The sequence below is a fragment of the Cololabis saira genome, chromosome 3, assembly GCF_033807715.1.
Source record: "Cololabis saira isolate AMF1-May2022 chromosome 3, fColSai1.1, whole genome shotgun sequence".
NCBI lineage: Eukaryota > Metazoa > Chordata > Actinopteri > Beloniformes > Belonidae > Cololabis > Cololabis saira.
The window spans coordinates 40,931,575-40,943,730 of record NC_084589.1 but is presented as its reverse complement, the minus strand read 5'-3'; the positions used below and the strand labels follow the sequence as shown (position 1 = coordinate 40,943,730).

The following is a 12,156-nucleotide window of genomic DNA, read 5'->3' as shown; positions in this document are numbered from 1 at the left end:
AACCGCCCACCACACCATGTGTTCCCCTCTTGTATGTCCCTTTGGATCAAAGCATGGGCTAAATGAGTGTAATTTAATGTCAAATTATGTTTTCTTTCAGTTGATTAGAGACCTGGGACCTCTGGAGTGGGTCATCAACACCCCCAAACACCACAGAGTCCATCACGGTGAGAAGGTTCATTTCATGATAGAATGGCGTTTCAGCTCTATTCAAACTACAGATCTTTATTCTAAATGAGAAAATATGACAATTATGGTTTTTACATGAGCTGCGGATACAACATTTAATTCCTATTCGTGTTTCCATGTGACATGGTGACATTACCAGGGTTATAAAAGTTTTGAATTTTTCATTTTAGTTTAGTTTTATTTCGTTTTGACTTTTTCTCCTTCAATTCAGTTAGTTTTAATTCGTTTTTAGTGTGGGTTTGCTAGTTTTTATATTTTCAAAAATGCTTAGTTTTAGTTTAGTTTTTATTAGTTTTAGTTTTAGTTTTGACGTCACGGACCGTGAGGCGTTCAGGTGCCGTAGCTACCAGTTGGAGATAAACGGCCAGAGCGGAATAAATGGATCATACCAAGAGTCTTATATTGACAGGGACGAAAACGGAGGAAATTATATCTATAATTTCAGTTTGTTTTAGTTAGTTTTCTAAACACGCAATATAGTTTCAGTTAGTTATCGTTTTTGTCTTTTAATTTTCGTTTTTATTTAGTTCAGTTAACGAAATTGTTTTTTCAATTTTAGTTTTCGTTATTTCGTTCGTTTTCGTGAACGATAATAACTCTGGACATTACCTCGCTGAAATGGCCAAGTTTCATTTTTGCTCGCTGTGAATTAAAGATTTGAGATCCGGCTGTGCCTTTTTCTGAGTTAGGTCTTAATTGTTGAGCGTGTGCAGTAAATCTGTCCCCTGTGCTGTTTATACACCTTTATGGACCACTCAAAGATTGACGATCACTTCAGTTTAAATTAGCACACGTTTAAGTTTTACTACCACTGAGGGTCTTTGGTCGCCTCACCAAGTCTCATCTCAACAGGGAGGAACCTTTACTGCATTGACAAGAACTTTGGGGGAATTCTGATCGTCTGGGACCGATTATTCGGTAAGCAAAAGTGATTTGATGCCTTTAAACCTCAGTTTCTCACGAGCACAGTGTCATGTACATGATTACTGTGGGAGTGATGGTTGAACATGAAAGTCATCTCACCTTTTGTTTTCTACAACATTATCATCGTCAACCATTTGGGCCTGACCCCTCTTGGCGGGGGGAAACGGTGGGTCATGATCCGCACGTTGCATGCTGGATGTCCTTCCTGCCGCGAGCACAGGGAGACACAAACATACATGTTTTTGGGACTCTGGAGGAAACCAAGGTGAACACCTTTGGGCCCCTGAGCAAGGCCCTTAACCCTAACGGCTCCCCGGGCGCTGTAAAAATAGCAGCCTGCTCCTAGTCCAACTAGAGATTAAAAGGTTAAAAGCAGAGAATAATTTCCCCCTTGTGGGATGAATAAAGGCTATAAAAATAAAAAAATGAAATAAAATAAACCCCCACACTGGGAGAACATGCAAACTCCACAGAGAGTCAAACCAGGAACCCTCTTGCTATGAGGCAACAGTGCTAACCACTAATCCATCATTTGTTTTCTACAACACACAGCTTTATTTTTCCTGTATTTCCGGTGTTAACCAACTTTTTAAGTTCATTACTTAAACTACCTTGGCATGTAATTTTTAAGCACTTATTGTGCATTTACAGTATGTGTCATTAACATTTATTGAGAGTTTAGGATGTCAAACAGCTCGTACAGTTTCTATGACAACCATGTGTGCGCCGCTACTGAGAGATGGTCTGTCATTACTCGATACTGAATGGAAATCTGGTATCAGTCATTACCTCGGCGTTGAAAGCATAATGAAAGGAAGCGTAGGTTTGCTTTGCAGCCTTCGTAGATTTAGCAGGTTTGCACCAAATGCCTACATGAGATAAAATGTTGCGGTCCAGACTCAGAAATCCCATCAGCCATTTTTCCTCCGGAGCTGCAGACAGATTTAGGAGATTGAACACAGAAGCTTTGATCTCAGTTTTCTTCAGCTTTTACTACAGAATAGCAGGTTTTACATTTGACTCTGCGTGGTGTTATCTTTGGAGTATTCCTCTCCCTCAGAGTTTGGCAGCAGAGGATTCCTGAAAAAAGTGAAGTTGAGTGTAACGTAATTATTGTAATTTTTTTTTTAAGCAGCTAACAGAGTATAACACCTTTCATTCTCTGTTTTTCTTGTACACCCACCCCAGTTTGACTGTTGGTTCAGTCCTACTGAACCTACGCTGGTGCTGGAGACCCAAACCAGAGCACAAAGAAGAGGGACGTTGGCCAACTCTTTGGCATATTTATTACAGCTTTCTAGAGCGAGAAGACTGTGCTTTATCTCGGTGTTTGGTACAGATGTGTCATTATGGCTTTGCAGAGGTGTCAAAAGTATTCACATTCATTACTCAGGTAGAAGTATAGATACTAGAGTTTAAAAATACTCCTGTAGAAGTTGAAGTATCAACTCAAGTTTTTTACTAAGTAAAAGCATAAAAGTACTGGTTTTAAAACTACTTAAAGTATAAAAGTAAAGTAATGTAAGGGGGAAAAAAGCCATTAAGGACAAAAGCCATTGAAAATGAATGCATTAGTATAATGCAAATATATTAAAGAACCATATATGTGTACTATTGAGCATTAACATGTGTTTCAGAGAGCAGGAGTTATGATGACTAGTTGCCTATAAGTATTGTAATGGTGCAAAAAGTCAAACTTCAGAGGCATGTTATCATTTATCCTAACCTTTATTGGAATGTACATCCAAGTTTAGTTGCAGGAATCTGAGGGAACGGATGTAAGAACAAAACTGGACAAGAACATCTGAAACAACCACAACCAAATTCACTCTATCCGGATGGAGCAATTTAACTGGATAGTTTTTTTTTAAAGGCCGAAATGAAATAGAGTAACGGGGCTGTTTTTAAAATGTAAGGAGTAAAAAGTACAGATAATTGTGTGAAAATAAGTAAAAGTAAAAAGTCGTCTGAAAAATAATTACTCCAGTGAAGTATAGATAACCAAAATTTCTACTTAAGTAAGCTAACAAAGTATTTGTACTTCATTACTTGACACCTTTGTGGCTTTGCGATGTTGCCCCAAGTATCCCGGTTTGATTTGGACCTTCTCCTCAGGTACCTTTGCTCCAGAGACCGATAAAGTGATATATGGCCTGGTGTTCCCCATCGAGACGTTTGAAACCCTTCACATCCAGGTTAGTGACGCGTCGCCGGCGTAGCGAGCCATCGGCGGAGCCGCTCACCTCCATCCGAGCGCGAGCACCTTCCATAGATGAGGTGTGAGCTCATGTTTCCTTCGCTGGCTGAGTGGCCTTTTCGTAACCATAACATTATTACTCTACTCCAAACAAACTGCCCAGCTGAGGTGAAAGAGGCCAATAAAATGAAATAACAGGTGGATGTTATAATTACTTTTGCTGCCCTCAGCGTTGGCAGGAAACAGCATGAGCGATGTTCTGCCCAATGAAAGCAGAAACGCTGCTCCTCGGGATTAATTATTGCTGCTATTGCTTAGTTGACGTTCATCAGCTAAATGTAGTGTTTGATTGTATGTTGATGTCTGACTTGTGGTTCTTTTTTCTCTTATAGTTTCACTACTATATATATTTGTGGATGAAGTCCAACACTTACAAAACTCTGAGGGACAAACTGTCAACGTTCATCAAGGGCCCGAGCTGGATGCCGGGGAAACCTCGTCTGGGCGACCACCTCGAGATCCCCAAGGTTCGCATCACTCCTCCGGCTCGCTTAGCAATCAGCTTGACAAACACAGGCCTGAATGACTCACGGCATTCCTATTTAGAGATTTCATATATTTTACAAGTTTTACAAGAAAAGGCCACATGAAATTAAAGCTACAAGGCCTTTGATGAGGCATCACAACAAGTTCTGCTTCACTGTCTTTGAACATAGTTTGCAGGAAAAAAACCCACATGCAGTTAAAGTGTGTGTTTGTGAAGAAAGAAATAAAGGCTCGAGCTTAGTGTGGTTTACTTTGAAATGACGCCGATGGTGTGACATTTAGTCTCATGCTAGAAGAAATTATGATAATAATAAAAGAAACACAAAAAAAAAACACTTCTTCTATGATCTTGTCACTTAATCTGTTTTTTCTTTAAAGCCAGGAGGGTTATTCTTCACATGGAAAAAGAAATATCTTGGCTTTACTTTATGTGTGCCTTCGCGTTGATATCTGCCGTGGAGGGCAGGGGAGGAAAGAGAGGAGAGCAGAGGAGGACTGAGGGGTTGACTGCGTTTTAGCTTTTTGAGAATAAGCAGAGCCTTTAATACCTACAGGGATGGGGATGGGATGTAGGGGGCGGGGGGGGAGCCATATGTGGCAGTTTTGCTTCTTCGGGATCCTGGGAAACCCCCTCAGTGAGAGAAAAGCCAACTACTATTTCTTTTTTTTTTTTTTTGTAATTTTTTTCTTGAATTCCCAGGAGAGGCCGCAGTCCTCATCACTTCTCGCTCTGGACACAAAGGCAGACAAAAACAGTCGAAATGAGTCACAGGATTCTTACAGAAGGACTCATTTATTCCTCAGTGTTTGCGGGAAACCGCTACACCCAATAAATCCTGGATGACTTTGTAGATGGAACACAACAAGCTAATTTTCACCAGTTTTTGAAATTCAGCCGGAGGGCCATAAGACAAATTTGAACCTGTTTTGGCACAAACGCATTTGACTAACAAAGTTTTTCCCCTTGTGTTTTTTTTTCTTCTATTCCCTTATTTAGATTTAAGGACTGTCTACACCAGGAGCAATAACTATAAAAAACGATGGTTGTAAATATTATTCTCATTCAGGCGGAGGACAGGTTCCACAACACGGCATTACCGACGGCGATGCAAATGATGTCACTGGGATCGCTTTCATAAACAAAAGCAAAAGTGCCAACCACAACACGGCCGGGGTAAAGGTGGGCGGTGATCCGGGTGGACGGACGGCTCCGGGGCCGGGGATCAAACTGATCTGGTCTGCAACACACCGCCCAGTTGTCTTTGGCGCAGACGCGCCCTCTGAAACGTAGTTCTTTGTTTTCTGAGGATGACTAGGATATATTTAAACGTCGACTCGTGTTGCAGTTTGGTTCAAATGTGTCCTGACAGGATGACTGTTCCTGTAACTGAGAGAGGGATTGTTTACTCCAGCCCACAGCTGGAGCGCGCAGCACGTGTGCAGCGTTACTAATGGAGATAGTTGACACCTAGGAGTGTGAATGGTCACATTGCAATGAATCATCTTTGTTCTAGTCGTTATCCTCGGTGTGGGCAGCTCCTAGTCAGAGCTGTTGATTTCTATTTTTATTCAATTGTAATCCCGACCGTTTTTCAGGGAGTCGTAAATATTTTATGCATGGGATTACTGTGAGTGCGTCAGCATCCTGCTCATCTTCTGTCAGATTTTATGACGACACGGGGCTCAAGCTCAAGGAATTGTCAGAGAATGATTAATGCATATTATAGTCTAGGCAGAATTTCTGAAAATGTGCTTATTTAAAGTGCTGAAGGTATTTTGTGAATATTTATAATATACAACATTTCTAGGGGTATTAGGTGCTGAATCCAAATCTGCTGTATATGAAGCTCAAAAATTTCCCAAAATGCCTCAAAATTGAGAAATCCAACATGGCCGCCACCGCCAGGCTGAAATCTATTTTTAGGTATATCTTTTTGACTAAACAAGGTACAAACATGAATTAAATGTACTTTTGTAAGTTTTACTACATGGGCAATTAGATGCCATATTCAGATTTGAGATGGAATGTGAAGAAACTGCTTAGATATTGCAAAAATAGTTGTTTTTAACTATGAATAATTACTCAGTTATTATTATTATTATTATTATTTGGCTACTTTTACTTACTTATTTTGTTTTGAGGTCAAATGTATCAAATGTGCTGGAATGGAACCTTTGCCATCTCCAATATCACCCCACCCCACCCCCCAAGTTTAGCCTTTCTCACACTCACGCAGTGATCGACGCTTCAATCAGGTTTCAGCGGATCAAACTACACTTTTACTTCATGTTTGTACCTTGTTTAATCAAAAAGATATACTTAAAAATTGATTTCAGCCTGGCAGTGGCGGCCATGTTGTATTTCTCAATTTTGAGACATTTTGGGACATTTTTGAGCTTCATATACAGCAGATTTCGATTCAGCACCTCTTAATACCCCTAGAAATGTTGTCAGTTATAAATATTCGCAATATGCCTTCGGGGTTCTGATTTTGTGAAAATTGACCCTGTCTATTATGAATCAAAAGAAGAGAGAAGGGTGGTGGTCATTGGAAGGAGGGCAGGTTCTTGTTACCTATATTTTTCTTTTGCTTTCTTTGGTTTCTGGATGTTTTTACCAAACGTGGAGTCGCAAGTTTGGCTAAGGACGTTGAATAATGTCACCTTTTGATATCCTTAATGGCGGTTATTAAAGGTGGTGTTTACAAACTAAGTGAGTCTAGGGGCTTGAGGGATGGAAATTACAGTAGATATGTGTTAACATTTAGTTTAACACTTTATTTGTTTAACTGCCCATTAAAGAATGTATCAGGTCAGTCATTGAGCCGAAACTTGATTCATTTACGCCTGTATTGGGGTCTCAACGGTTTACGAGTATTTGTCTGGATAAGAAGAGCATCCCGGTCTGCCTGCTTGATGTCGGAGGTCTGAGACTTGATTTCTAAGAGCATGGACTGAACTTCCTTCATGTTCATTAAAACTGCTGCTTGAATTGAATCATGTTGCATCCAGTGGGGGCTGGTGATAAAAAAATTTGGGGGGGGCGCACTGGCGAATGGGGATTACAACACAACTATAAACTCTACTTGAACATAAATGTTTTTGTTATTTTATATTACATATCACTACATATACTACATATACATGTAGTATATTTTACATAAACATATTTTAAATTTTTCAAGTAACAAACTAACATATTTGAACCATTTTTCAGACTTTTTCAGTTATTATATAGAGATATTGACAGATATTGTCTGAAAAATGGTTCAAGTATGTTATTTTGTTATTTGAAACATTTTAAATTTGTTTTGTTGATAAAAAAATATGTTTTTTCTATTTTTCTTATTTTTGTGAGGGGGGATATATATTGTTTTTCTGTTTTAGCTGATATAACATGAATTACTCCTTTGTGGGATCAATAAAGTTCTTATTTTTGCCATCTCAGAAAATTAAATATTATATTTGGTGCCTAACTGTTTCCCAAGTATATTAGTGCGTGTGTGTATGAATAAATGAGACTTGTTTAAACCATGAAAACCTCTTCACCCACCTTCTAATCGCCACTTTTAACCGGTTAGTAAACCATATCAAAGAGCGTCTAGGTCTAGGTAAAACTGATGGACAAATAGAGGTATGGTTCAACTCAACGTTTATTCATATAGCACAGCTTAAAACAACCGAGGTTGACCAAAGTGCTATGCAGTTAAGAACAGCTGAATAAAAGGCATATATTACAATACAATGAAATAAAAAATAAGAGTAAAATCATTCAAAATAGAATATGTTGGAAATAAAATTTTGCTAAAATCCACTAAAACTAATCAAAAGCCATGGAAAAAAGTGTGTTTTTAAAGCTGATTTAAAAACCTCAATTGATGGTGCAGACCAAACATGAAACAGCATATCTGTTTGGTGCTCTGATTTCTGCTGGCAAGAAAACCATCACACGTCACTGGCTGCATCCTGACTCCCCCACAATAGAGGAATGGACTGATATTGTTATGAAATATATAAAATGGAAAACTTTCGGCTACAAATGGATAAATTCACAAGGTCATGGTCAAAATGGGTCTCCTATATACAAAAGTCACAATTACCTAGAAACTAAATTGCTTGTCTCCACTCACTTACTTATTTCCCTGTTGGTTTGAAGGATTGCCAGGTTTTATGCGTTTTATACGTACATAATTTTATGTGTGTGCAAACCCTTATAATATTGTAGTTTGGTCTCCCTACAACTGAATGTAGTCGCTGTTACAAGCCCATACATCCCGTTTTGATTCATCATTGTTCCTTTTTTTTTTTTTTGTGTGTCTTTAGTTAGTTCTGTTTGTTCGTTTTTCCTTAAAAAATATAAATGTACGCAGGTTTTGTTTCTTTCAACATTACACAACTATACGGGCAACAGCTATGTTTTGACATGCTGATGTTTTTCTTTCTTCCTGACAATAATTGTAAACCAATTGTACACCAGCTGTGTAATGTAAGATGTGAGGATAATAATAATAAACAATGTTTTAAAAAAAGAAACGGCAGGTTATTCCAGATTCTAGGGGCAGCTGCTGAAAAGGCTCTGTCACCTTTGGTGTTCAGTCGATGGTCTTCAGTTGAGATGGTTTGTCTAAATCCTGTACCAATTTAACCATTAGCACAAGTTAAAAGTTGGAGGAACTGATGTTGCGTACGGGCGTCCTGGTCTGGGTGGGTTCTGTTCAGAAATGACTATTTTCACAAAATTCATGGGGTTTGGTGAGTTAAACGTGTTTGTTTTCCTCGGGCAGGTTACCGGGGAGGAAGTGCCGCACGATCCCAGCTGCTCGCTGCCTTTGCAAGTTTATGTGACCGTGCATTTTCTGCTGGTGCTGTGGACTTACCACGAGCTGTTTGAAAACAAAATGGTATGTATCGTCACATTTTTTTACCAGTTCTTTCAAAGCTTATTGAGAGGAGTTCAGAAGTGCCCTGACTTCTGCCGGAGGTGAACAGTTGCTGGGGATCTTTTTAAAGGGACTACTACGGTGGCCGAGACCCGCCATTGCTGAAAATAAAAGAAACGCTGCAAATAAAATAAACGCCGCTGCAAATAAAAAAAAAACGACGCAAATAAAAAAGCTTCAAGGGAAGTGAATTATCGGGGACTATTTTTGCTGATGCACCGGTGTTTTTTACGTGAGAGGAGAAGAAGAAGAAGACGAAGAGGACGTACATGTAAGTGAAAGGAAGAAATAAGAAGAGCGAGGAATAAGAATAACAACGAACGAGAAAATAAGTGAAAAGGTTAGTGTTCGACGTCGTTACGTGTAATTTTTAATGTGCAACACCGGTGCATCGGCAAAAATAGTCCCCGGTAATTCACTTCCGTTGTGGCTTTTTTATTTGCGTTGTTTTTTTATTTTATTTGCAGCAGAGTTTATTTTATTTGCAGCAGCGTTTCTTTTTGTTTGCAGCGCTTATTTTATTTGCAGCGGCATTTGTTTCTGTTTGCAGCGTTACTTTTATTTTCAGCAATGGCGGGTCTCGGCCACCGTAGACTACTGATACTCGTATGCTACTGTATGACTCACAGCAAGTACAGCAAGGTGGTCCGGACCTCTCAGCTTTGAGTTGCCCGAGCTTTGCCTGTTTGTTTGGCAACATTATTTAACCCAATTATACAGTTTGTTGTGGCTGCTTCATGGTGGAGTAGAGTCCTGTACTTACCCAGCGGTAAAAGACTACCCCTGTCTAACATCATGACAGAATGACGGATCAGCATTCCCCTTTAAAACAACCTTTGTCTATTATTTTCCACTCAACAAGCCAAGAGACCCCCTTCCTCCTTCTTCAGGAAAAAAAAGAAACAGGTCTCCTCAGCAGTTATCTTTGGAAGGCTTTTTTCCCTACAGGCATAGTTTTGGTTAGCCAAAAAGTGCCGTCACACCCATCCTCTTCAAATTCCCAAATAAAACGTCCTGTCTTTTTCTTTTCAGATCGCTACCTCCATGGGGCTCTTTCAGTTGTGGTCCGTTTTCTCTTTCTCACACACACACACACACACACACACACACGGTCAAACACACACATCTCCTCTGCAGCCTTGAGGGTTCCCCTCCCTCTTGGCGAATGAAACACCAGCTGGTGGTCCAGCAGTGAACACAAACGCTTTAATTGTCGAGTCAACCATTTCCCAACCCAAATAGCCTTCAGGATGCAGCAATCAGGACTTGGAGGGAAAATAACAAAGTGAGCACTCTGGCCCAACAATAAATCATGTCACTGTTATGTATTTATACCCACATGTTCACAAGCCGCTTATTTAGCTTGACAATTGCCGGACAATTTACAGGCTTTGCTTGAAATCGAACACATGATAACATTTCAAACAAGTGAAGGCACTTTCCAATTTTATTCTTTTTAGATAAACATGCATGCTTTTATTATGGGTATATCAAACAGGCAGGTAGGGAAATTGAGCACGACAAGACTTTTTATTGCGCGGACAAGCGTCCAAAAGTTCTTCCATACTTACAAAAATTGTACCTGTTATAGTGCACTTTAAAATTTGAACCATTTCATAGCAAAATCGCCAAACATTTGTCATCTTTCCATCTATTTCCGACACCCACGTGACACTATTCATAGATAAACGACTCCAACTGTCATCAGACGAGAGGTGGAGTACATTCACCCCTGGACAGGTCGCCAGAGCTGGGTAGAGTAGCCAAAAATTGTACTTAAGTAAAAGTACTGTTACTTCAGAATAATATGACTCAAGTAGAAGTAAAAAATAGTCATCCAAATCATTACTTGAGTAAAAGTAAAAAAGTACTTGATGAAAAAACTACTCAAGTACTGAGTAACTGTTGAGTAACGTCTGATTAATTTTTTTTAACACAACCATTCAAACAGACAAAAGTACAAAATAATCATCTTCAGGCAAATTAAATCAATAAAATAAATTAAAATGAATAAAAAATTAAAAAAAAGCTTAAATTAAAATAATGTTAAAGTAAATTCAAGTACTTTAATAAATAATAAATAAAATAATAACAGAATAAAAAAATAAATTAAGCACAAGTAGCACAAAATTTCAAGCCTTTGTACATTTCTTTTTTAACCAGGCAGAACTAGAACAAGCCCATGAACTCATAGAAACTCTGTGTGTGTTTGAGTCTGTGTAAATGTGACAAAACATGCAAAAACAAACATTTTTCCCAAAGAATCACACAGTGATGTCATGAGATTGAAACGTACGTGGATAAAAGGGATAAAAGAAAAGTAACAGCTCAACGTAGCCTAATGTAGCGGAGTAAGAGGAACAGTTTCTCCTTCACAAATCTACTCAAGTAAAAGTAAAAAAGTATAGTGATTCAAAACTACTCCTAAAAGTACAACATTTCCCAAAACTTACTCAAGTAAATGTAACGGAGTAAATGTAACTCGTTACTACCCACCTCTGCAGGTCGCCAGTCAGTCACAGAGCCACAAAAAACAACTCCCACAAGCAACCATGGACACTCACGCACAGTTCAGAATTAGCAATCTCCTAACATGTACGATTAACTGGAGAGAAACCAGTGCAGGTGCAGAAAGAACATGCAAAATTCAGCCAGAAGCCTTCATTCTGTGATGAAAGCGTGTTAAACACCACACCATCCTGCTTCCCGGCACTCAACGGGATAAGATCTTATTTTAGAAGAGATTAATGGACTTTTCTTTTTCAAAGGAGACTTAATATCCCCATTTTTTTCTTCCCAAACTTTTCAACTTAATTTCTTGAGATTTTAATGAAATTTCCGTGACATGCTTTAGTAAAAATACCAAAGAGTTGCAATACGTTTATACAGCTCTTTTAATAGCAGCCTTTTTTAAGGGACGGAGCCAGGTGCTCCACTTGACTCCACTCCCTCCTATGCAAGATGTGCATGTTTTAAAATTACAGAATGAACGCTGTATAATGCAAAGTTAAGTTGAAGGCAAATACCAGCCATCTAACTTCTGGGTTGAGTCTGAGCGGGACTAAGATCCGCTGAAGTTCATGGACTGACCACCAGACGCTGGCTCCAAAAGTGAGTCAATCACCGTTGACTCCTATGGAGCCAAATCAAGGCCAAAGGTTTTGCTAATTTGAAAATAAAATTTCGAGTTTCAATTTTTTTTTTCAGTATCAGATCTTTTTTTCAGTTTCAGATCTTTTTATTTCAGTTTCAGATCTTTTTTTTACAGTTTCAATTTTTTTTTTTTCAGTTTCACATCTTTTTTTTTCAGTTTCACATCTTTTTTTTCAGTTTCAGATCTTTTTTTTTTCAGTTTCAGAC

General features: G+C 38.8%; 1 protein-coding gene across 1 annotated transcript in view; it reads left to right on the top strand.

Annotated features, from left to right (window-relative positions):
- agmo (alkylglycerol monooxygenase) overlaps nt 1-12,156 on the top strand; it is a 113,850-nt gene that overhangs the window by 59,328 nt on the left and 42,366 nt on the right. The window contains exons 6-10 of the mRNA XM_061717514.1: nt 101-167; nt 1,042-1,107; nt 3,229-3,308; nt 3,703-3,837; nt 8,641-8,757. Of these exons, the coding sequence (XP_061573498.1) occupies nt 101-167; nt 1,042-1,107; nt 3,229-3,308; nt 3,703-3,837; nt 8,641-8,757 (465 nt within the window). The remainder of the gene's footprint in view (nt 1-100; nt 168-1,041; nt 1,108-3,228; nt 3,309-3,702; nt 3,838-8,640; nt 8,758-12,156) is intronic.